This window comes from Olea europaea, chromosome 7 (assembly GCF_002742605.1).
Source record: "Olea europaea var. sylvestris chromosome 7, O_europaea_v1, whole genome shotgun sequence".
Classification (NCBI taxonomy): domain Eukaryota; kingdom Viridiplantae; phylum Streptophyta; class Magnoliopsida; order Lamiales; family Oleaceae; genus Olea; species Olea europaea.
In genome coordinates, this window is record NC_036243.1 from 11651043 (window position 1) to 11675507 (window position 24465).

At 33.8% G+C, this 24465-nt stretch overlaps 2 protein-coding genes across 3 annotated transcripts; both read right to left on the reverse strand.

Moving 5' to 3' along the window:
- Nucleotides 1-7999: 7999 nt before the first annotated feature.
- On the reverse strand, nucleotides 8000-17729 carry LOC111396998 (GPI ethanolamine phosphate transferase 1). Of its 2 annotated transcripts, XM_023023654.1 has the most exons (18): nucleotides 17354-17725; nucleotides 17081-17272; nucleotides 16785-16940; nucleotides 16394-16687; nucleotides 16060-16277; nucleotides 15879-15953; nucleotides 15659-15725; nucleotides 14844-15169; nucleotides 13850-14083; nucleotides 13563-13750; nucleotides 11532-11670; nucleotides 11333-11441; nucleotides 10866-10968; nucleotides 10563-10752; nucleotides 9686-9784; nucleotides 9543-9601; nucleotides 8789-8894; nucleotides 8000-8522 (listed from the first exon to the last, which is right to left on the reverse strand). In XM_023023654.1, exons 1-18 carry the CDS (start codon nucleotides 17595-17597, stop codon nucleotides 8358-8360), a joined length of 2964 nt encoding a protein of 987 aa, XP_022879422.1. In that variant the 5' UTR covers nucleotides 17598-17725; the 3' UTR covers nucleotides 8000-8357. The 2 variants fall into 2 exon arrangements, 1 of the variants encoding a protein (XP_022879422.1); XR_002703106.1 differs by lacking the exon at nucleotides 9543-9601 and having other exon boundaries at nucleotides 17354-17729.
- Nucleotides 17730-20471: 2742 nt separating this feature from the next.
- On the reverse strand, nucleotides 20472-24123 carry LOC111396999. Its single transcript, XM_023023655.1, has 4 exons — nucleotides 23756-24123; nucleotides 23364-23417; nucleotides 21517-21576; nucleotides 20472-20817 (listed from the first exon to the last, which is right to left on the reverse strand). Exons 1-4 carry the CDS (start codon nucleotides 24059-24061, stop codon nucleotides 20692-20694), a joined length of 546 nt encoding a protein of 181 aa, XP_022879423.1. The 5' UTR covers nucleotides 24062-24123; the 3' UTR covers nucleotides 20472-20691.
- Nucleotides 24124-24465: the final 342 nt, after the last annotated feature.

Below are 24465 nucleotides of genomic sequence, written 5' to 3' on the forward strand. Positions count from 1 at the left end.
ATCTCGTACCCCTATAAGTTTTGTTCGAACAGAATTTAAATATTTTAACATTATATTAAAGTTTAAGTTTTTGTATTTCTTGCTAAAATTCTGATTGTGTTAAGAATAAAAAAAATAATAAAAAAGATAATTCAAACTTTGACATCACACATTTGAATTGAAATCGGCTGTTCAATTTTGCTATCCATTCAATTAATTCTTGACATATCATCAATTTAGTAAGTTAGTGGTGAAGTTAATGATGGTAAATTTGAGATAACTTATTAATTATTAATTACATGTTAAGAATTAATTTCATGAACAGTAAAATGAACACAAATTGGACAGCAAACCTTGACTCCACTCCAGAAACCCCAAGCAGCGAGTCCCAAAGTCATCACGGATAGATAAATTCCGCGTGCGTATGAAAGGGATGGTGAAATAAATATTGTAACAAAAGAGTGGACAAGTTTTCAATGAATGCTTATAATGTCCCTCTCTCGATAGGAAACACAATCCTCGGTGGGAAAGAAAGAGAGTAGGAAAACAAGACTTAGGTTCTCTCTCTCTCTCGTCTCAATTTTCAACGGCTGAACCAAAAAAGCAATCATCATGTTCTCGACTGCCCCGCCACCCACCTTACCTTTCTTCTTCACAAACATTATTGTCTCCATCATCATCATCCGTAGCATCATCAACAAAGACAGAGAAGAAAAAAGTCAGAAAATTGGACTTTTGTCGGTTGACAATGGATTACAAGGAGGAGAAGAACAAGAAGCTCAGTCTACGTTTGAAGTGAAATAAAGGGTCTCCTTCTCTTTGTAACAATCTTTAAAAATCACTTATTCTCATGGGGAATTAAGCATCTTGGTCCGATTTGCTACAACAACTTAGAATCCTAAAATTAGATTAATCTCTTTGCCGTTTAAATTTTGCACTCATTAAGGTTATACATAGATCTTGTTTTAATTAGTATTTATGTTTAGTGTTGGTTATGAATTTGCTTATATTAGTACTGAGAAGCATTTACTGTTAGTTTATGTATCTGTATATGAAACAAAGATCTCCCTTAGTTTGTTAAGATCTTTGTCTTTGGTGCATATTTTATGGATCTGTGTTTCCTGTCTGAATTCCTTGCATCTTTTAAAATCAAGATTTTATGTTTTTAGGGTTTCTAATTAAACTTGTCATCTTTGTTTCTGCAACTTCCATAGACTTGATTTGTCAATATATAGAATCATTTGTCATCTCAATGCTTTCTATAATTGCTTCTACTTTTATTTTTTTGGGCTACTACGATTTGACAATATAATGAATAAAATTTAATTTTTTTGTTCGTTTCTATTCCCATTGAACATACTTTAAACGTATAATTACTATATGCGTTGTTCAGAATATAGTAGAAATTCTTGTGTACTTCACGACTTTCCTAATATAGTAGAGCTTTCTGTATATACTCATGTTTAATTATATGTTTGGTGGACAATATTAGATAATATCAAATAACTTGAAAACTATGATAAAAAAATAAAAAAATAAAATCTTAATCCTTAACAATTTCCTTCATTACCTAGATGACTTATTGACAGCTGAAATATTGAAACCCAAACTCTAATTGCATTTACCATACACCTTGTCATATAAACATAAATAGCACAGTGAATAAAATTTTATCTTTCTCCTTCAATATTGTTGTCCATTTCACCAAACAAGTCCGAAGACATTTTCCAGGATCATAATATCTTTGTCTTTGAAGCATATTTTATGGATCTTTATTTCCTGTCTGAATTCCTTTCGTCTTCTAAAATCAAGAATTTTTTTTAGGGTTTTTAATTTGTTTCTGCAACTTCCATGGATTTCATAGGTCCTTGTACTGTTGCACATAATAGTATAAATTAAAACCATTTATTACCTTCTGGGAGTAAGTTATGCTCGAATATATACTGTGCATATTTAATATGACTGACTACTATAATGAACAATTTCGTTTCTCCATGGATGTTGAATTATATTAATAAATGATCAGATTACTATTTGACTAAGGATATATGCTTGATGTTTCTGAATTTCTTTGTTTTCCTAACTAGTTTTATAGATATTCGTAAGTACTTGTGTTCATGATTCTCACTAGTTTTGTAGAGATTTTTATTTTTGCTTCTTTTTTATTACCATTATTTATTATTTATTTATTTTTATTTTTTTTTGTTTTGGTAGAGCGTTTTGTATGTACCATGTTCATTGCACCAAGTCTCTGTTTGGTTTTAATAAAAATTACGTTGAAATTAGTAATTAATTTTATCGCATATCTCATGGAATCGTAATTTTAAAGCTTTTTATTCATAAATTTCATCAATTTTTATCAAAATTTATGAAAAATCTAAATTTTAGCAAAATCAAACGGGGACTAAACATAAATATGTTTATTAAACATTGTCCGATTATTTTGGACAATATATCTATGACACGTTTGGCAAAAGAGATAAATCGAAGTGTGTGTGTATATATATATATATATATATATATATATATATATAAATAATGATGATTCACTTGACAGCTCATATATTGAAATCTTAAAGCTCTAATGACATGTATGATATACCCTATTATTAGAAATAATAGTAGAGTGAATAAAATTTTATCATTTTTCCAACATTGAATTCCTTTAACTTTACCAAACAATCATCAGCATAACAATTTTTTAGCAGCATAAGAATATCACGGAATCATGTCTAGTAAATGACGATTCGTTTGGCGCAGATTAAAATTAAAATTTTAATTTAAATCAAATTCAATAATTAATTTTAATTATATATTTCATGAGATTCACAACTTTTTAACCACATATTTCTTTAACTTTTATCAAAATTTACTAAAAGTTTAATTTACATCCTCACCTAACAGGGTTTTATTTTTCTATTTTTAACAATACCAAATACAAAATGGTAAGAGTTATTATATTACAAATCTAGAAATGAAACATTACACGTCATTAACTGTCTATTTTAGTGTTATTTCTATCAATTATCTGTCGTCTTAATTAACAAGATAGATAAACTAAGTCGAGCCCAGGTTTATTTATGGTCGATATGCCTATTAATGGAATGTCGGAATCTCACTTACTACTAAAGTCCACGCATGATATAAATAAAATATACATGAACTTGGATAACTATTATTATGCCTCACCACACGTGGTTCCACATTACCGGGGTCCTCTTATCCATATGGCCGACCACCGAGCCTCCTTAGTCAATCAGCTGACCACTCAAAGTATTGGAACCACCTCCACAAAGCTTCCCACACGAGTGACGAGGCCAGAGAGATTAGTCTGGGGCTCGTCTCTTTCACTGAAGCTGAGGTGAATAGCCTCAGAGGCGTCCAAAGCCCCTACATCTAGTGATGACCTGCACAAGAAAGATCTTGAACTTATATACGAAATCTTTTTGGAATGATTAATGGAACATTTGTAATGAGTAAAATGTGGAGTCTTGTTAACAAAGTGGCGGCTCTGTGTAAACATTGAGTACACCACACGCTCATGGGTCAAAATTGATGCTTGGATTAAAGATATGAGACCACCTGTATTTCTATCTAAGGACCACCATTTTATTTGTAATGCTATAAATACTCCCAATGTAACATTGAAGGACCAAAAGCATCATCAAAAACTGCCCTCCAACACCATCAACAGGAATACTCGAAGATCCCCATCTCAAAAATTATCATATTAACTTAAAGATACAGCAAGGGCCTAATACATTCAACACATGGAAAGCTTAAATAGAGAAAATATGGAGTCCGATTACTGCTGCAAGGAGACACGTCGATGGTGAGTATGTGGACAAAGTAAAAGGGACGAGGATAGAGGAAAAAAGGACATGTAGTGATATTACCGTAAGATACACAAATTTCAACTACGAGGGCGGGAATGAAGTCGACGACGAGGAGCAAACAGCATCGAAGGAAAAAGGAAAATGTGGTTGGAGAACTGAAAAGAGATGGGCAGAAAGACTAAATCGGAAATGGTAAGAGGTGGGAGGGGTAGATAAGCAATGGCTAGGGAGGGGTGGACAAGCAATGGTAAGGGAAGAAAATAAAAATAAAAAAATAGACCACTGACATGGCAACCACATCAATTGCGAAAAACTAATATCCTGTATACTAGGGACAGGAGATTAGGTCTGAACATTCTAACAGTGGCATGTAGGGATAAAATTGGTGTATCGCGTGGTAAATTTATAATATTTAAAATTTGTGATAGTACGCAATCACATTTCTATTAGGTCTTAACTCGTCTATTTATAGAGGTTCAATTTATTCAGATATGTACTATAACTTGACTGGGTTGATATAATCTAAGTACTATCTATACCAAACATCGGATAGGAAAAAATATCCTTATTTGGTGCAAGGGGTGGCAGTGGGTCGAGTCGAGCCGGCTCGACTCGTTAACCCACGAGCTCGTGGCTCGTTTTTCACCAGCCGAGCTCGGGCTCGGCTCGTTGCTTGTGGGCGAGCTCGGTTCGGCCCACGAGCTCGTGGGCCGGGCCGAGCCTAGCCGAGCCCACGAGCGGCTTGCGCGGGCCGAGCCGAGCCCACGAGCGGCTCGCGAGCTCGTGAAATTTTATTTTAATTTTTTTTTATTTTTATTTTTTTTTGCAAATTTTTCAATTTTTGTTGATAAAATTTTAATTTTTTCCACTTTTTTGGACGAGCCGCTCGTCGAGCTCGACGAGCCGAGCGGGCTCTGCTCGTTGGAATCGACCCCCCGCTCGGCTCGAGCTCGGGCTCGTCATTTGACGAGCCCGAGCAGCCCATGACCTGAGCTTTGACGAACCGAGCCGGCTCGGCCCAATTGACATCCCTATCAAGACCAAAGGCACCCTTAGTTAGAGATGTAAATTAGAGTCGTGGGCTTGGGCGGCCCGTGGCACGGCCTAAGAAAAGCCCTAGCCGGTCATACTCGTGGCTCGAAAAAATCAAGTCGAAGCTCGGATTGAGCCCCATTTCTAGGCATCGGTTCGAGCCCAAGCCAGCCTGGGCCCAAAGAATTTAAAATGGCAGTAGATTTGCTATCAAAACCCCATTTCAAGGCATCGGTTTGAGCCCGGGCTGCCCTAAGCCCAAAAAAATTAAAGTGGTAGCAAATTTACTATCGAGATCGACAACAAATCTGTAGCCTGTTAAGGCAGACAGTTGCAAGCTATCGATAGCTATTTGATTGTTTATCGAATTTGAAATTGATTTCAAATTCAGTTTAAACGGTTTGATTTTTTTGGTTATAAATATGGGTTAGATTATTTAGTTTCATATCAATTTTTTTCAATCAATTTTAACTTGCAGTATTCTAGTTTTAAGTTTCAAATTTAATCTCAAAATTTTTCCCTCTAATATTCACTTTTTCACTTTGATATAATAATTTTAGAATATAGATAAATTTTACTAGGATGGAATTTATCAGTTTAAGGATAGTTCAAGTATTCTAGCTGGCTACAATACATCTCAAAATGTTTCGATTCAGTTGGAGGAAATCAAAGAGGAAGAAGTACTCGAGACTACTAAAAGGTCAAAAAAAGAATCTTCAAATTGTTGGCAACATATGATACTAAAAAAGGTTGGCGTTCAAAATGAAGTTGATATGTAGAAAACATTTTGCAATTACTATGACAAAGAATTTAATTGGAAGCTCAGTTCAAACACTGCATTTGAATAGGCACATATTAAGGAGTTACAAAGTGAAATCAGTTAGTCTCGATCCAAAACGGACTGAATTAGTGTTTAATGGTTTCGATTCTACTCTTTCCACTATTGTATATTTACTAGAAAGATTTCGCAAAAGAATGACTGCATACGCTATTACAGCAAAGATGTTGCTTATGATGATAGATTCAATATACTTTACTCGACTCATAAAAAATTATCTTCAACCAAGTATACTTCTTGTTGTACAGACACTCATCGTTCAGAGACTGTGAAATTATTTGACAAAAGAAAATGGGAAATTATTTAACAAAATAAAACAAATTGCTATTAAACTAAAAACTTTTAATAGTGTTATATCATTTACCTTGGAATTATGGACCGGTGCTAACAAAAAAAGTTATATTGCTGCAACGGCTCATTACATTAATCACATATGACTTCTACACAAAAAGATTAGTGCATTTAGATGTGTAGAATATTCTCATAATGCAACCAAGATAATGCTAATATGAACAAATTTGTTGTCAATAAATTTATTAATGACATTAATATGACACATTATCAATTTGATTGTGAAATATGGATTAGAACATATAAAATTGCCTTTAAATAAAATTAGATAAGTAATAAATTTTATTACTGTGTCACCAACCAGAAAGCAAGCATTTAACAATTTTTATGCAGAGTATAGCCTACAAGAAAAATCATTTGTCACTGATATAACAATAGATGAAACTCTACATATCTTATGTTACATTCGTGTGAAAATTATAATAAAGTTATTTTACTATGTTATAATGGTAGGCATATATATGAACCTAAATATAATTTGGAAGATTAAGAATGGTCTATTGCATTTTGTGTGAATGGAGGAATTTTTTAAACCTTTTTCAATACCACAAATGAATGTGGTGGTGTTTATCACTCTACATCTTCACATGTTTTACGATATTTTTTTTATATTTCTATTTCGCAAACATTTCATAAATATTGGAATTTGCCAATTTTTGTTGAAGTAATCTACTCCATGGAGTTAAAATTTCGTAAATATTAGGAAGAGTTATCCTCTTTTTTTTTTTTTTTTTAATAGCTTCAGTGATGGACCTTCGATTTAATTTAATTGGCACAAAAGCTATTATAAAGGGGATTTCAAATTTCATGAATTTAGATTATCACATGTGCATATAAATTTTACATTATGTGAAATATATAACTATTACGCTGAAAAGGTAGGTCAAAGCAGTTCTACTTTCCAAAGTTCTTTTTGAAGAAATATTTCAACAAATTCAAATGATTTATGAAATTATTTGGACACCAATACAAGTATTTCTTCATTTAGTTTTAGTTCATCAATATCTAGAGCGATAAATGTTAGTGGAACAATCTTAAAATTCCGTCTGAATTAGCTAAATATATGCGCATGGACGTTCGTAATGTATTACAACCGAAAAAATTACAGGAATTTAGTCTTCTACCATGGTAAAAAACAATATCCAACTGTATCAAAAATTACATATGATCTACTAACACTTCCTTTGTCTACAATGGCATCCGAGGTTGCATTTAGTTTAGACTGTCAAGTTTGATTTGACGAACAATCGAAACTAAAAGAAGATATATTAGAATCTTTAATATGCTTTAAGGATTGGGAATATGCAAAATTACGTATTAAAAAACAAGTTAACAACACAATAATTGAAGAGTTGCAAGAAATCCAAGCATAAGGATATTGTAAGTTTTAAAATTAGTTAATTTTAAAAAAATACGTAACTTTAAAATTTATTTGTCTTAAAAAAATTGTATACAAAATATTTTATTCATGTAGAATTTTAACTCCGCCTACGTTGATTGTAATCTGTCCCAAGCCTCGAAAAAAGAGGAGGATGGTAACTTTTATTTGATTTATAGTTCGTAAAAATTAGACAAATTTAATTTATTTATTTTTTAAAAAAATGTTAGAATTGTTATGAAGTTAATAATAAATAAATAAATAAAAACTTGGCTCGGCCCGACCCGACCTGATAAGCTCAAGCCAAGCCTAGATTTCTTGACTGGGCAAAAGCTCGATTCGATCTCTCCAAAAAGCTTAGATCATTTTACTCGAGTCGAGCCCAATCCTCGAGTTTCATCTCGTTGACACCACTTCCCTTAGTTGTCACCTAACTCGTCTTTAACCACAAGGTTTGAAGGTCAGTACCACTTTGCTATGCATTTAATCCGATCAAGCAGTTTTGGAAGTTAACATCAATGAAATGCGATAAATATATCAACAGAGTGATCCAAAAGCCAGCCAAAATGCTTAACTGGCAGCATAAAATTGATCCTTTTAAAGTGGAAGTCGTATATAAATAATACAAATCCATTCTATTTTCAGTTCCAATGCCCCCAAATTCAATCACTAATCGTTGCATTTCTTGCTGACAAAAAAAAAATGTTCCTAAGAAATATGGGGTCGACTCACTTTGTTGAGTTTGTTCCGTTCATTATTGGATCATTTACAAAGGATAAGCAAAAAATTCATAAGAAAGTGCTATTTTGGTCAGTTTTCATTGCACAGCACACATGAGAAAAAGAATAACAGAGATGCCTATTACAATGTAAAAGCTCGAGTTCACAAAATTGAAGGACCTAACTTTTGCAGAACAGGAACAATGGTTAAGGTTTCAAATGAATCACAATGCTTTTCGTGTAAACTGCTTCCTAGATCTTGGTTGAATATCTTTCGTGTAAACATTCGTAAGGGCAAAAAGCAAGAGAACAAACACAACCTGGGCACTCATTATTCCAAAATGGCTAATACTGTTGCCAATTTCCATCCAGCTACCAGTATTTCGGACCTGTTATCCATCGGAATATTAGTTAGAGAGGTTGAAGATCTTAGAGAAAATACCAATGTCATTTTTGAGCATAATAAAATTATATTAGGCCAACCCCAAGAGAAAATTTAACAGACTGAACATCAAACAAGCAATGGAAAAAGGAAATCAATAATCAATAATATAATCTTCACATTGTCGATAGAGGCGAAAAATCTGTTTCATGAACAGAGAATTGATTGCTGAACAAGTCAAGAAAAATGTAATCAGAGCTGTGAAGACTGTACCAGGAAGAAGAAGTGGATTGTCATTACATCCGAACAGCAGATAACAAGGAAATAGCATCCCAACAATGGAACTTGGATCAATTTTGTAATTGCACTAAACGCACAACTGCATTTTAGTTTCAGCAAAATGAGTACATAACTTGCGATGAGACCAGAAAGACGTATTGCAGAGTAAGCCCTAAACCGAATTACGTAAGCAATCAAAACAAGCAGAAATCTGAAAAAAGCAAAGCTTTATATCGGTTCACCCTCAATATGATCTCACATAAAAAAAAATGGTCCCATCAAATTCCTAATATCACATAGGAAGCTAGGTTGATCCAGAGTTGAGGGGTTAAGTGAACTATATAATTAGGCTCCATGGAATCCAGTAAGATAAATCCATGTTATTCAATTCAACTGACCTAAAAGGGAAACAATAATACTAATTTCACTATAAATATATAACTTAAATGAACTTTCTATTCAAATGTCTGGAAAACATAGTATCGTCATTGTGATCTCCGCCATGAAACTAAGCTACAGGACATGATACCAACACCAATATAAATCCAGAAAGAGAAAAATTGTCAAAATATTTCACAAGCAAACTCTAAGCTAAAGTCAGAACCAGATCAAAATCACAAATTTTGCACATGGTATTCCATACTTTTAACTTCATGGGGAAAAAAAAAGGAAAGAAGGAACAGGCTTTCTTAATTCATGCGAAGCAGTTTCTTGTCATCAATTAATTGTGTTAGGTAAATGCACTTACATGACAAGTATAAAGGGTATTAACAATTTAAAAATGAGAAGGGCCGCCATCAGAAATGGCTGCAATGGAAAACAAATTATACGATATTAGCAGTCTCAACAATACTTGAAAAGTAAAATCAAGGCATTCGATCATCCACTTACACTGAAAATTGTGATGAATCGATAAACAGACGAAATCTCAAAACTTGCAATACTCGCAAAGTTACCAGTTCCAAAGAATGCAATGTTGAAGAAGACCATCTGTTCAGAAAGTATATAAACATAAAAAAGTTAAGTAGACAGCCCACTACTTTCAGACATTCAATGGCACTTAATCTACAAGCACAACCTGAAACCCCTCTTATGGTTGAATTGAAACATGGAAATTTTACAAGGCATTTTACTTGATCACGAGTATTATATCTAACAAAACATTTGAACTTCAAAAACAGACATATAGTTTATTCAAGGGAGTGAAGCAACTTACTTCAATTGAATTGGTTAGGGAGTTTAAAGTAAAACACCTTTTCCCATTGGTATTGTTCTTGTTAAAAGGCCTTTTATTCATTAGTTGATTTATTGGTGGAATACAGTTGTATTGACCTTAAAATCCTTTATCTATTTCATTGTTAAGATTGTGTCCATGTTTTCTTGGGTGCATCATGTCATTGTAGGGAAAAACCAGGTCAAAAAGTGAAGTATGACGAATATATTATAAGAAAATCAAATAGCACAAAAAATGGAAGAAAATCCTGCATTAGGTAATAATAGTATGCACAAAATTAGTTCGTGAAAACACTTGACAGATGCATGATCAACATGGTTACTTGCTGAGGGCTGTGACTTAAAAGCTAAGGGTGTACAAGTGAATGATTTTATATTGTTGGGACATAAACGAGAGAGCACTCTTCACTATCCTTTATTTCTTTTCTGGTGCAATTGCACACACACAGAGACATGTAATGCACAGACTACAATTTCAAAAACATTTAAATTTAACCAAGAATAGACTAAAAAAATGAACTACACTGTAACTTACAAAGGCTAAGGGAATTCGCATATCAGATAACTGCAGATGCCGATCATCATGTGAAACAATAATGTTATCCTCCATAGCATTTATTGAAGATGGAGATCTGTTCACTTTACTTGTACAGAGAATAGCATTCTCAAATAATATCCATGCCAAAAGTGCAAGAGCAAGTGCACTATAGAAGACAGCTTCATATCTGTAAGGAGTCACAAAATTTTAAACATCACAAATAAATCTCCAGAATATATTCTTTACATGCACAACAGCTTCAAGTCTTTTCACGAGATCAGTTTTAGGAATGAAGGATACCCAATTGACAGGAGGAGGAAGGCAGGCGCAAAACCAAGAAATATTGAAGTAAGCCTAGACAAGAGACCAACAGCCGAAAAAAGCGGAAGAACCAGGGAAAAACCTACAAAAAGAACCATTTATGAAAACCGAAGTAGCTATGTAAATTTACATAATAGCCCATAATACACGTCTGTTACAATGTGCTAATGACAAAAATAGAGTTTATGCTTCAAACTATCTTCAGATAATATTGAACACTGAGAGGTGGCTCTACAAAATTATCAAAATGCTCTCCAGTATTAATGGAGGTCTATGGTTACTGAGCCAGTCGCGAAGCCTTCAGAAAAAAAAGAGTACTTCTGTTGACCATAAATATGATTTCAGTATATGACAACACTCGCTTTAATAGTAAGCACAAAAAGAAGATAACAATCTCAAATTTTCAGCTAAATTTTTAATATCATGAAAAAGAGCCAAAACAATACCTGCAATTAACCAATTTATTACTTGGTGTAATACAAGCAACTCCTGTTTCTCGGTTCTATGTGATGTTGACAGGGAGACCATCAGTGATGAAATGCCAACCAGAAGAATCTGTTTCATAGAAGCAAAGATCTTAAATTAAGTCTTTCTTTGGACACAATTGTAAAAACAGAGTGAGGACAAGTAAAACAATAAGCAAACCTGCAACTGAAAGAGCATTGGGAACTTGGATTTCTTCATGTCACGTGTTAGGCTAAGCCAATATCTACTATCTCCAGCATGCTTATTTAGATATCTTGCAACTCCTCCAATTACAATAATCAAGAATCCACTAGCAACTCTACAGGAAAGAAAAACAAAAATTCCAAATAAACTGACATGTAACTTTCTTCAGGCTATTCTCGACGCTAATTCTGTTTCATGCTCAAATGTCATTTTCAATTATATAAAAAACCATAAATAAAAAGAGAGTTCTGAAAGAAAAGTTAAACCATAAGCAAATACATGGCATGGTATGTAACTATATGTATTTCAACCAAATTTCCAGTCTGAATAGATGAGGGCATGCAACATTGTCACAATTATAGCTGAGCATAGGAGAACAACATATGCACAATACAGGCTTAGGATTATCAAGGAGTTAGAACTCAAAAGTGTAAGGGTAAGATGCCTCAAATTCTACTGGGGATAAATATAGTAGAACTGGGCTTGAAAAAAACACAAAAATTCACTAGATATAAGAACAGAAAACTAATTCAATGATGTTAAAATGCTTACATAGAAAAAATTACAACTAAATAAAAAAGTTTGTGCATGTCTGGAAAAAATTTTAATATCCGTAACAAAATCTGATTTCCTCATAAAAGCAGAAGATTTCAATAAATGAATGAGTTTTGCCACCTATACATCCCCAACTGAAGGAAAGTAACATTTTCGCAATCATAGTTGAGCAAAACAGAACCACACATTGCATGGAACAAGCTTAGGATTATCAAAGAGTTAAAACTCACAATTACACATTTCGACTGGGGATAAAAATAGGAGAAATGGAATGGCAAAAATGCAAGAATTCATTAGATATAAGGATGAAGAAATTATTTAATTATGTCAAAATGCATTCGTAGAAAAATTTACAACTTAAAAATTTTGTGCAAGTCTGGAGATATTTAACATCCATAAAAATATTTTCTCATAAAAGCTGAAGATTCTAACAAACGCAAGGAATTCAGCCACAAATTATAACACCCCAAACCCCAACAATAATATGTCGAGCAAGGATACAAATTCTAATGAGAGCACTTGTAGAAAAAGTTTCTGATGCAACATGGAAAGTCTATTCTAGGCATAGGAGAAATTAGATCAATTAGAGTTTACAGTATTTTCCTAATTTTCTATTATTGCATTTGTAAGACTTTATTTTATTTCCTTGTAGAGGAAACTCTACTTTTCCTTAATGATCTTACTTAAACTCTATATAAAGAGGCTCTTTATTTGTAATAGAACGCAACTTTTATCGTTGAATACAATTACAAGTCTTACTCTAAATTCTCTCTTCTTCTCTCTTTTTCCCCCTTCTTTTTTAATTGATCATTGTTAACTAGCTAGCATTCATCATCAGTTTCTCATTCCTACATTGATCTTTCCACTGCATAAATTGAAAAACATCATGTGAATTGAATATAAGTATGTAACCAAGCATAAGACTTGAGGTTGAATTTAGTTTTAAGGAATGTATATAAGATTTTTGAGCTTGGCTCAACCAATATGCTAAACAACCATTCAACAGACTGGTGCAAGCTGAGTCCAATACGTAGATTGCAATTGAGCCCTAAATATGGCAATACCTATTTTTCTTAAATCATTTTATTGAACCAATTGATCTAAAAGATTAAACGGTTAGATATATTCACATTTATATCATTTAAATATTGTCTTTAATACACTTCCTCACGTGAACATAGAATTTATTTTCTTCCATCAAAGCCTTACACATGCACAAGTTTATTAAAAGGTGGCCATGAGACTTCAAGACCTTTAAATACTTTGATATTGTATTAAACCACTTGATCGAAAAGATTAATTTGTTACATATGGCCACATGTACGCTATTTAAATATTATCTTCAATAATGATAAATAATAGTCTAAGTCTGCTCAGAAGTTTAAAGTTTGCAAAAGAGAAGGTTGATTTAAAATAAAAATAAAAAAAAAAAACACAGAGAGAATAACTTACACTAGTTGAGTATTATCTGGAATTTCAGCAGGCATCAAAGTAAATACAGACAAAAACCAACATGAGAGCCATACAAAAATTGGCACTCCAGATCTCCATGGTATCAAGTAAAAAAGGTAAATTGAAGCAGTAACTCCAACAAACAAGAAACACCAAGTATACAGCTTCCTCTCCATGAAGCTTTTCACCTGCATAAAATATTAAACTGAATCACTCGAATGCAGTTCAGATCGCTCCATGTAACATGGCTACTTGGGAAGTAAACATAGCATATGACAAAACTGTACCAGGATTTCAAGAACGAACACCGAGACAATGCAAGTGGCTATAAGTTTTATGAAATAATAAACTTCTCTTCGTTGCATATCTCTCCACAGTGCTTTTATGAATTGATATTCACTAAATATTTGGGTCCATAGTAATATTGTCATTGCAAAATATGCATGATAAAGAAGAGGAGAATGCTCCACAAGTAGTAGAATACACACTAATCCCATGAATAGGCATCCAGCAACATATACCTACCATAAAGTAGAAACAGTGAGAAAAGGTGAATCGTAACAAATGAAGTTTGATATCATGAGTGCAATATATGAAGTGAAGCAAATACTCCGAAGATAGATGCAGTCCCCAATATTCATACTACATGAGAAAACATTCAGACTGATTACTTAAATTCTCTTCCAGTCCCAAACCTTTGATGACTCTTTTAGATTTTCTAATATCATAAGTTTGATAGTTATGTTCATTAACTACACTCATGATAGCTAACAATGCTAATTTACTGATATGGTGACTGATTCCAAAGAATGAATATAGATGCCACTCCCAAATGTTCACACTAGATGAGAGAAATATTCTGACTGATTACTTAAATTTTCTCTTCCAGTCCCAGGCCTGTGATAATTTTTTAGATTTTCGAATATTACAACTTAAAGATAGGATAGAGAGTCAAAGTTTCTTCTTTAATATTTCTAGATAGGATAATTATACTGGACTATTTTCATGTTCAAGATATTTTTCCGCCTCTCAGAGTTCAATGTTTTCTACAATATATTTTTCTCACCTCCCCTCCGCCCCCCTCCCCAGAGTAACCGTGCTAATTTGTTTAATATTGCATAATTTTTCTCATTGATGGCCTTACCGTGCATCCATCTCCAAAGCCCCCAATCAATAAAAAAACATGCAAACAAAACTACTGAAACTTTTGAACTCCCTGTCCACAAAAAGGAAACGAAAGTTTCTAGAGATTTGGGCACATAATTATGGAAGTTTATGTACCTTTCCGGAATTGTTTCTCAGATTAACTACTTGCTCCTTTTCAAAAAGTTTTACCGGCAGCAAAGTATAAGATTGCAACACGTGAAGTATAAGGTAGATCATCCACCCAACATAGCCAAGTGAAATAAAAGTCATCAGCATCAACCAGTCGTAAGTTTGAAAGTAATGAAGCCCTTCCAGTGCCAAGCTTCTAAGATTTTCAGATAGATTCTTCGCTGCTTCATAGTCCCTAACAGATATCAAATATTCTATTTCATCCAATACCCGAGAATAATTGGCCAAGGGTTTGAAAGGTTTGAAATGTAACGAGTTTGACTCCTTTAACTCTAAAATATATGTCAAGGTAACTTTAATCAAATATAATAAATACCCTAGATGCAGTAGTCAAACCAGAAATTTTGACGATGGTAGCTGAAAAAATTTTTGAAGGAGCAAAATGCACATGTATTATCTCTATATTATAAAAAGAAAAAAAATCAAAATTTCAACAATGACTTAAAGAAATTTCAAAATGTTGGGAAGCAGTCGCCGCCCCTGGATCCTCCACTGCCTAGATGCTAGAAATAGTTAAAACTAATAGGCAAACAATGACAAACTTCAAAAAGTGACAACTCAGAAACAAGAAAGCAAAAACATTTTCTTTTCCTAAAATAAACTAACTTCAAAATTCTGGGAAATTAAAAAGTATTTCGTCTGAGGCCAGGAAACCAAATAGAAGCATGTATGTGTCTCTCACTCTGGTGTTTAATGGCTTTTGAAATAGTCAAGCTTGTTGCATTTTATAATAGTAGTGGCATTTTCAGTATAAAGGATACGTGACTTGCGAAGAAATTGGTTGAGAATTTGTCTCGTATTAGCAAGCACAGCCTCAACTTCTTCCACCTGGTAAAACAATCAATCCTGAGTCACTTATCCACCAATCAATTCCAGTAAAATGGGAAAAATTATTGAGAGAATGACAAAAGGCAGAAATAAGTAAATTATGTCGCCATCAGATAGCTCAATCATGAATTGTTGAAAAGAATTGCAACGCACCTCACTAAAACTGACATATCCAAGAGGCAGATTCCCAACTGAATTTACAGGGCTTGGCAAACCAAGAAGCGTTGACTGCCAAAAGTTTAAAAAGAAAATGAGAATTAAATGTAAGAGGCATTTCAAATGACAGAATCTGGAGTTTAAACAAAAAGGTCCACCGGTGAGTAATTTGTACAACCATCAATGGTGCAATATCAGCTTGGTTAACATCTAGTCTCTCGATGCCATCAAGACCCCACTCTGGTGGAGTTGGCATGTCATGCACGTGCTTGTCAACAAAGAGAACAGTATTCTCAGAATGATGATTGTGGGAAACTGGGACTGGGTATCGAACACCTGCTCCCCAAGCAACAAGGGGAGTATCAGTGTTTGAAGGGTGTCCATCGCCGTGGCTTCCTATAATGAAAATATAGCAATTCAGCATGCCATATACCAGATTCATAAACTAAATTGAATATTGATTTCAGCAAGTGGCATTCTAACTAATGCAATGGAATACAGACATATCCAACCTTTGTCACTCATCCCATGGTCGGCTGTAAAAACATATGATGTCAGATTGTCCTTGAAGTAACTCTGAATAAGATCATAAACCCTTTCAGCAATACGGTCAACAACCCTAACATTATTGAGATAGATGGATGAATAGGGCCGATGAGCATGACCATTTGAATCGCAACCAAGCAGGTGCAGAAATATAACAAGGTTATCTTGGTGAAGAAGCTGCTTCAAGTGTGCATCTTCATTGGACCTATTTAGAAGGTTCTGAAATTGATCGAGCGACCATTCATCCAAAAAGGATGCATCTGCATAAACAATAAAGTATCTGTAAAGCATTGAATAAGGGCAAAATGAGAAACCTGGTCTATTTAAACAAATCATACTTAAAAGGATGTAACAAACCAGTGGCAAAATCTTCATATTCATGAGGATACGAATTCCAAGTGCTATGCGGTAAAGCACTACAAAATATAGGAACAATATCTGGGCTTCCAAAAGCAAATGTATGTCGACTCCTATTGAACACCGAATCAAACTCAACAGGGTTTGCCTTCCATCCTGTACATACACACGTATACTCCAGCAGATTGCAATTAGACGTAACAAATGAAGCACTTTCCCATTATAATACATGGCACTGAACAACTTGGAAAAACTCGCTTCGATGCATTAAAATAAACATCAAAAAGATTGCCTACCTTTTGTGACAGCACTAGGATCTTCATAGAAGCCGGCAATGATTGCAACATGACCAGGCCTAGATTCAGTGGGAGGCCGGGCATGCGATACTCCCCAGCGACCACGCTCTTTAATTACACTCCTCAAAAACGGCGCTCTGTAATTCCCGTCTGAATCCGGTTCGAAAAATTTGTCCGCTCTTAAACCGTCAGCTGCAAAACTCTAATTATCCTTAAAACCATTCACTGAAACAAAACATCGAACACTAAGAGTGCAAAATAGAAAAGCAGTACCAATAAGAAGAACAAGGCGTTTAGCGGGTGCGGTGAAACGAGGAGTGACGGGGTCCATGCCATGGACAATAGGGGTCTTGAAGTAAATGTCGAAAATGCTAAGCATGTACACTGCGTGGAGTATAATTCCTAGAACAACCAGCCATTTCTCTTTTCTTTTCAACCATTGTTTTCTTGTTTTGATGATGCTTGTTTCTTGGGAATTTTTGGCACTCACTCCCAAGATCCCATTGCCTCCCCTCATGCTTTTTCAAGGTTAGGATTGTATGGTTTTTAGGGAACTGGTTCAGTGATTTTTCCTCGATCTCATCAAATGGCGGCTGGATCTTCATGTTTACGAAGGTTGCTTTAAATGGGTAATTTGAGTTAACGGAACGAGGAACAAGTCTTGCTGACGTCAATAAGGGCTGTTTGGTATTGCTTTTAGATAAAAAGATGTAGATCCTACGTATGCATAAAATGTATTTTTGACATTCTAAAAAATAATTAAGCTTTCCAAAAGATGCAATAAGTACGAAATATCCGCTATACGAAACCATCGACCGAATTGGCCTCTATTCGGGCGGAACTTAAAAGGACTCCTTGAAGACTATACACATCTAATGCTATATTCAAATTGATAATCAAATTAAATGGCATAAAACTAGAAGTACTATAAACTAACTCGTCCTATACTTTGACACGAGCCATCTTAGAGTCTGAGTTATGTAACATACTTTACACTATTTTCAAATCAATTATCAACGATATCTCTATATATTTAACCAGAGGAATTGAGGAAAAATGATGTTTTAAATAGTTTTTTTTTTTTTGAGTTTATGTAATTAAAAAATAATGAAAATCTTGAATTCACCTGCAAAATATGTTCTTCTGTGAATATGTGTTGAAAATGAATGTTATAAAAGTCAAATACGAACTTAGTAAGATGAAGATCCCCTATCCTCCAACGAACTGTCTATGTTATTAGTTTAAACTTTAAATTACTATATTCAAACTGATGATCAATTTGATAGGCACAAAACTATATGTACCATAAACCAATATTCTAGAGCTCGACATGAGCCACCTAAAAATCAAATCATGTAGGCACTTTATATTTTTAATTATTTTGTATTGATTATTAACTTCATTGTTCATCCAAGCTTGTTTCTTAAAGAAATTTTTTAAAATATTTTTCTCTAAAGTTATTTTCAATCACATGTTCTATAATATTCACAAATTTTCTCCATTTTTTAACCGTATATTCTTCCAAAAATCTAAAAAATATATGCTAAACAATGTTGATATATCGAATGAACCATATGGACCAACAATAAAATTATGTTATGAAGACAAGTTCAATTGGCTTTTTTCCTCAAAGTCCAATAATATTTTGAGTAATCAAAGGCAACTACTTATAACATACCCGACATTTTATGTTTCTAAAATTATCCATAATAATTGTAATTTAATTAAAACAGGATTGAGGGGGTAATTTAGTCCATTTTAACCCATGTTCTTAAATCATGTCACATTTTTTTTTTTTTTTTTATCCAAGTCATTTTCCTATGTATTTTTGGAGGAGAATCTGATCTCAAGGATGTTAGAAAATACATTTTTGAATAGTGTATTGATGAAAAATATGTGATTAAAAATAAATAAAAGTTTTAAATTTACGTGTAAATTGTTGAAGTGGGATCAAATTACTGTTGAAAATTGTATTTTGAGGGGGAAAAAATGGGGCTCAAACAAGGGTGATCTATGTAAATTGTTTTAAAATATGCCCCTCTCGTGTAGAAAAACTAGAGAAAGGATGTTAGAAAATACATTTTTGAATAGTGTATTGATGAAAAATATGTGATTAAAAATAAATAAAAGTTTTAAATTTACGTGTAATATTATTGAAGTGGGATCAAATCACTGTTGAAAATTGTATTTTGAGGGGGGAAAAATGGGGCTCAAACAAGGGTGATCTATGTAAATTGTTTTAAAATATGCCCCTCTCGTGTAGAAAAACTAGAGAAATGTAAATTAATTCATCGACAAATTAGTCTGTATTAAGGAAGGAAAACAAAATAAATTTTTGTTCTTCCTACTGTCGAATTATATCAAATTCTATTTAGTAACGTGCCCTTGATTGGATAATAGTTAGTATAGAAATTGATTCACGTCTCTTCATGGAAAATCTTTACAAGAACTTGAATCATGTACACGTTAATCACAATGTAATGGCAACAATAATCAAGCATAAATATATTTCTTCAGAAAGCAGACTTTTTCAAAAACCTACAAAATTAAAAATATTGTTAGAAATTCGGAATCGAGTCCCCAAAAAAAATAAAAAATAAATAAATAAATAAAAAATAAAAAATAACTTTGTACGTCACTTCAAGTTTCAACCATCTAAACTCTTTTATACACGCTATAAGAAGAAGGATAAGAGCACTTCTTTTAAAGCCATTTTTTGATAGGAACAGAAGAATTAAACCAAGGACAAGAGCTACTTATAAGTGATAATTCAAAAGTATAATTATGGTATATACTACATTAAGAGAATGTTGAGTTGCACTCCTGGTAGCTAGCTGCACATAGCTATAAGACAGCTTAAATCAGTGAAACATAAAACATGGGTGATTTTTGGCTTAGTCGAGTTTGACACTTAAGACGCATACATGGAACATGTTTGATGCGTTAAATTAAACAAGACAAGATCAAAATACAAAAGAGAGACACATGATAAAATTTGTCAATTGTCTTATCCAGTTTCTATTACAGAATCCTGATCATTCATTAAGTTGCACACGAGGTATGCCGTTGAAAAGTATAACAAACTTTTCTAGATTTTGAGTTTACTTCCAACTTTCTCAATCCATCCTTTATTGGAGGGTGTTTAGGTTATCATTTGCAAAAACAATTTTGGTTGGGGATGGTTTAGTTATCTCACTTGGTCCAATTTGTAGCCAAACTTCGCAAAGCAACTTATGTTACTTATAAGAAATTTTAAGCTTAGTCATACAAGATACAATTTTATAATATATGCATGACTAAGCATGTGGCAAAGTCGATTAGTTGTCTAATTGAGTTCCATTTAGTCTAACATACCAAATATACAAAATTCACAATCCAAATTTCACAAATGAGACCAGAAAATGAAGCTATAGCTGAGTGGCCATCTTTAAATGATAGATTGATTGTTCACCTAGTAATACACAAGATAAGACAATTTTACAAACATAATCGACAGAGACGGGCATATAACTCTACTAGCAATGGGTTCGACTACAATCTGTTACTCAAAATTTGAGAGAAAACTTCAAATGAAGTCGTTGGATTCCCCAAAAGACCAAGCAGTTAAAAATCTAACTGATATCCTCTTCATCTTGGAAGCTCAAATTCAATGTTTGTAATTTGAAGCCCGACCCTTGTATAATTTCGACCAAACTTGAAGCCACCCCTGTAGCTTGTACGGTTGTTTGCTTTCTTAACTACACAAAATAGAAAGAGATCATCATCAGTTTATATATATATTTTGTTCTATGCTACAAAATAAATATTCACAGTCCAGTTCTTATGCCCAGCTGTTACTGTCCCTCTTTGATACCAGAAGCTTGTAAACAGGAAAGCAAGAGCAAAATCAAACCATGGATCAGTTTCATAATTTTCTAGAAGAAAGCTTGGATAAGCTGAAAAGTAACTTTTTGATTCTTAAAAGTATCTTTGTGTAATTAAACTTTTTCTTACTTCAAGTAAAATAAGTTGTTTATTTTCAAAGTAACTCTTACCTTGCTGCCAAAATAAGTAATTAGCTTATTTTTTATGTTGATCTAAAGAATTTATTTATTTTAAGACAAAATAATTTACTTTTAAGTAAACTTTTTAACCTTATCCAAACATGGTCCTAAGAAGTTTACCAAATTATCACTATATTCTCAGGGTGTTAAAAGCGATGCATTTCGACTTAGAAAGCATCTAGACAAAATTACTATAGCTGAATTCACATATGAAATACACATTCAAGTCTTTCAGTGCTTTCTTGGGTTCGAAATTGAAATACTCATTTAAGAAAAAGTAAAAGAATAAAATACAGAAATAATTTTCTCTACACCCCACCTAATTTCTTTCTCCACATCTTAATGAAAAAAATTGGTAATATAATGTAAACAGCAACAGGTAGTGAAGCTCACCTTCACACTGGCAATGCCCTCGCGAACTTGTACTTTGAGATATGAAATGCCTTCTACTTCCTACACAATACAATAGATCCACTTCAGAAAGAATGACTATGCATGAACTCATAGATTCATCTATAATTGGAAGATTAAATAGTGCCCAACTTTTGAATTATATTTTAGAAGCAGACATCGAATTTTAAGCAAAGAAGAATTTTTCAAGCAGCAGGAATATAAGAAAGGTAAAATCAGCCAGCCAGTGTTTTACCATCTTGAATTGAAGACCTAATCTGATGACTCCATTGAGCTCGAAGCATGTTTGGTTACGCTTGAAAGTGACCTTCAAGTATCCTTTTTGCCAAGCATTTTTGAAATTTTTTACAAGTTGTTTTTTAATTTTAAATTTTAAACATAAAATCTTACAGTTTTTGACTTGCTGTAAATAAAGTATAACTCATTTTTTAAGCTTGGACAAACGCTCCATATAAATAGAAGTGGTCAGTTCCCTGTGTAGCTATGCTGTCATATAAATTGAAGTGGTCATTTCCCTGTGTAGCTATTGCAACCTTATATAGGGACTATAGAGGAGGTTTCCGCTGCCTAGGAATTCAAAGGTTTCAGTGTCAACGCGCATTTGCATTTTGTACGACTCGCTCCTGTCCTTTCGAAAATTATAGTTGACCTAATATCATCACGATAACCATCACAAATGTATACAACGACACTTAAACAGATTTCCTAGACCTCCCACGGCTAGTAGCATGAAGCGAGAGTTGGCTACGAACTGATGGAATTTGTCTTCATACATTTACTTGAGCAGCATAAGTCAAAAGAATAATGCTATACATTTAGAGTCTAGATCATCATATGTCTATGTCCAATGTACATAAATGCATTCCAACTGGAGACTCTAGATGAATAGCATTACTCAAGTCAAAATGCAAAAAAGAAATAAACTCAACTAAAAAACAGTATAAATACATTGAGCTAACTGTTACGCCCCTATCTGAACCGCCTCGGAATGCCCACCACCACACATTCCGACCTAATAGACACCCATCCGAAGTGTTTCCAAAGTGATCTCACCAATGTCAACGACCTGATACCACACTGCGAGACATAGGCGATCCTGCTGAACTGATCGAAGCACCCTCGCTTCTGAGGGCCGAGGCGAAGTGGACCTCTGTCATAAGATCCGCCGCCAATTTCAGAAAGAGACTTTTGCCAAGATTCTCTCTACACCTAAGGTTTAAATTGATTTGACGTCTCCATGAGGCTAGTTGATGTGACTTATCAACTTTATGTCAACTCAACTCGGGAGAAACAAACTGCTCGCCCACTCTACAGACGTGGCTGATTGAAACCTATGAGCGGATGCTTCATACCGTCAGATATATACACGTGTCTCACATCCAACGGTTCATCCCACCTATAAATACCCAAGGTTTGGCAAGAGGCAAATGTAATGAAACTCTTACAACATAGCACTCCATAGCAAGTTTATATAATTTCCCCTCCCCCTTAGTGTTTTTGACACAACCTCTGGGTACTGTTCCAATCACCTGAATCTGACTTGACCGTCGGAGTGTATACGGCCGCCACCACCCCCGCTGGTCCCGACCATGTGCGTCTGACCGTGCGTTGATTGTGTGCAGGGAGGAATATGTGGAGTAGCTATCAGTTGGTCACGTGGAAGGTCCAATTTTCGAAGTCAACACTAACAACTAGTAAAAACAATTCATATTACAGAAAATCCATGAGGTATGCGTCTTACCCCATGAGAAGATTTAGATAAATACGACTTAACCTCAATACCTGGTGTTAACGAAAAGAAAAAGGAAAAATATTATATAAATGAATACCTCCAAAGCTTTGGTCACTATGGGAATAGCAGCATCAATCATTGATCCTTCTGCCTAGACATTTCAAGAAGGCACAAAACGGGAGTCAAAGCCAGAATGATGATTTTTAACAGACTCTTGCTTAGAACTCAGGCAAGTGATAATTAGCAGTTACTAGATAACAGGAATTTCCGCCACATTAATCATTAATTATTGTTCCATTGTAATAATATAAATGATGGATTGTGTAAGAAATTATCAAACTTTCCCTCGTCATCCTAGCATGTCTCATGTGGGCACAATTTCATAAATGGACTCGAAACCACTTATGCTCCCTTGAATCGAAACCGAAATCATTACAAAGAGTTTCTATTCAACAAATTTGCTTCCCCTTAATAAATATATAGAAATACCTGAAAGAACATTGTGAGGGCATCAGAAGGGGAGACTGTCTGCTCAGCAGTGGCGGCAGCTGGCGGCGGAGATGCTTCAGCTTCAGCTTCCGGAACAAGGGTTTGTTCTTCCTTTGCAACAGACCTTATTTTTGTGGGTCTAAGAAACCTTCGCTTCGAAGAAGCAGCAATGGCGAAAATTTTGATTTTATTTTGAAATCGAACACATGGGAATTGCAATCGAATTGGTCTGAAATTAGATGACGACGAAGTGAGAAGAATATGGGAATTGGGTGTGGAAATTGAGAATGCAGAAAGTGAAGCCATTGTTGTATATTATCAACTATCCGTGGGAGAGAAGTGGGTTTATGGAGCAATAAATCTCTATCCATAAAGGGTATATTTCATCTGTTCTCACTGAACTTTTTAAAAAATATATCTCAATTGAGTCACTGAACTACAGAAATATCTCAATTGAGTCCCTGAACTTTTATATAAAATATTTCGACTGAGCCATTGCATTTCAATTTAATTTAAACAATATTATTATAATTTCAAATATCACTACTAAATTGATGAAAAATAATTAATTAACGGTATGCAATCGCTACATAAATATCTTAGCCTCTTTTTGAACTTCATTTTGAATTTATAGGTAATATTATTTTGTTGAAAAATGTGTAATTAAAAATAAGAAATAAAGAAAATATAATTTTTTAGATAATAGAGCT

Excerpts from the sequence above, each read along its gene's own strand:
- LOC111396998 (XM_023023654.1), bottom strand. The coding sequence starts at position 17,597 with ATGAGGGGAGGCAATGGGATCTTGGGAGTGAGTGCCAAAAATTCCCAA. Across the intron at positions 13,751-13,849 it reads TGTTCGTTCTTGAAATCCTG|GTGAAAAGCTTCATGGAGAG; the intron begins GTACAGTTTTGT and ends TATTTTATGCAG. Across the intron at positions 10,753-10,865 it reads TTCCTCCTCCTGTCAATTGG|ATATGAAGCTGTCTTCTATA; the intron begins GTATCCTTCATT and ends GACTCCTTACAG.
- LOC111396999 (XM_023023655.1), bottom strand. The coding sequence starts at position 24,061 with ATGGCTTCACTTTCTGCATTCTCAATTTCCACACCCAATTCCCATATT. Across the intron at positions 23,418-23,755 it reads CCCTCACAATGTTCTTTCAG|GCAGAAGGATCAATGATTGA; the intron begins GTATTTCTATAT and ends TGAAATGTCTAG. Across the intron at positions 21,577-23,363 it reads TAGTGACCAAAGCTTTGGAG|GAAGTAGAAGGCATTTCATA; the intron begins GTATTCATTTAT and ends TGTATTGTGTAG.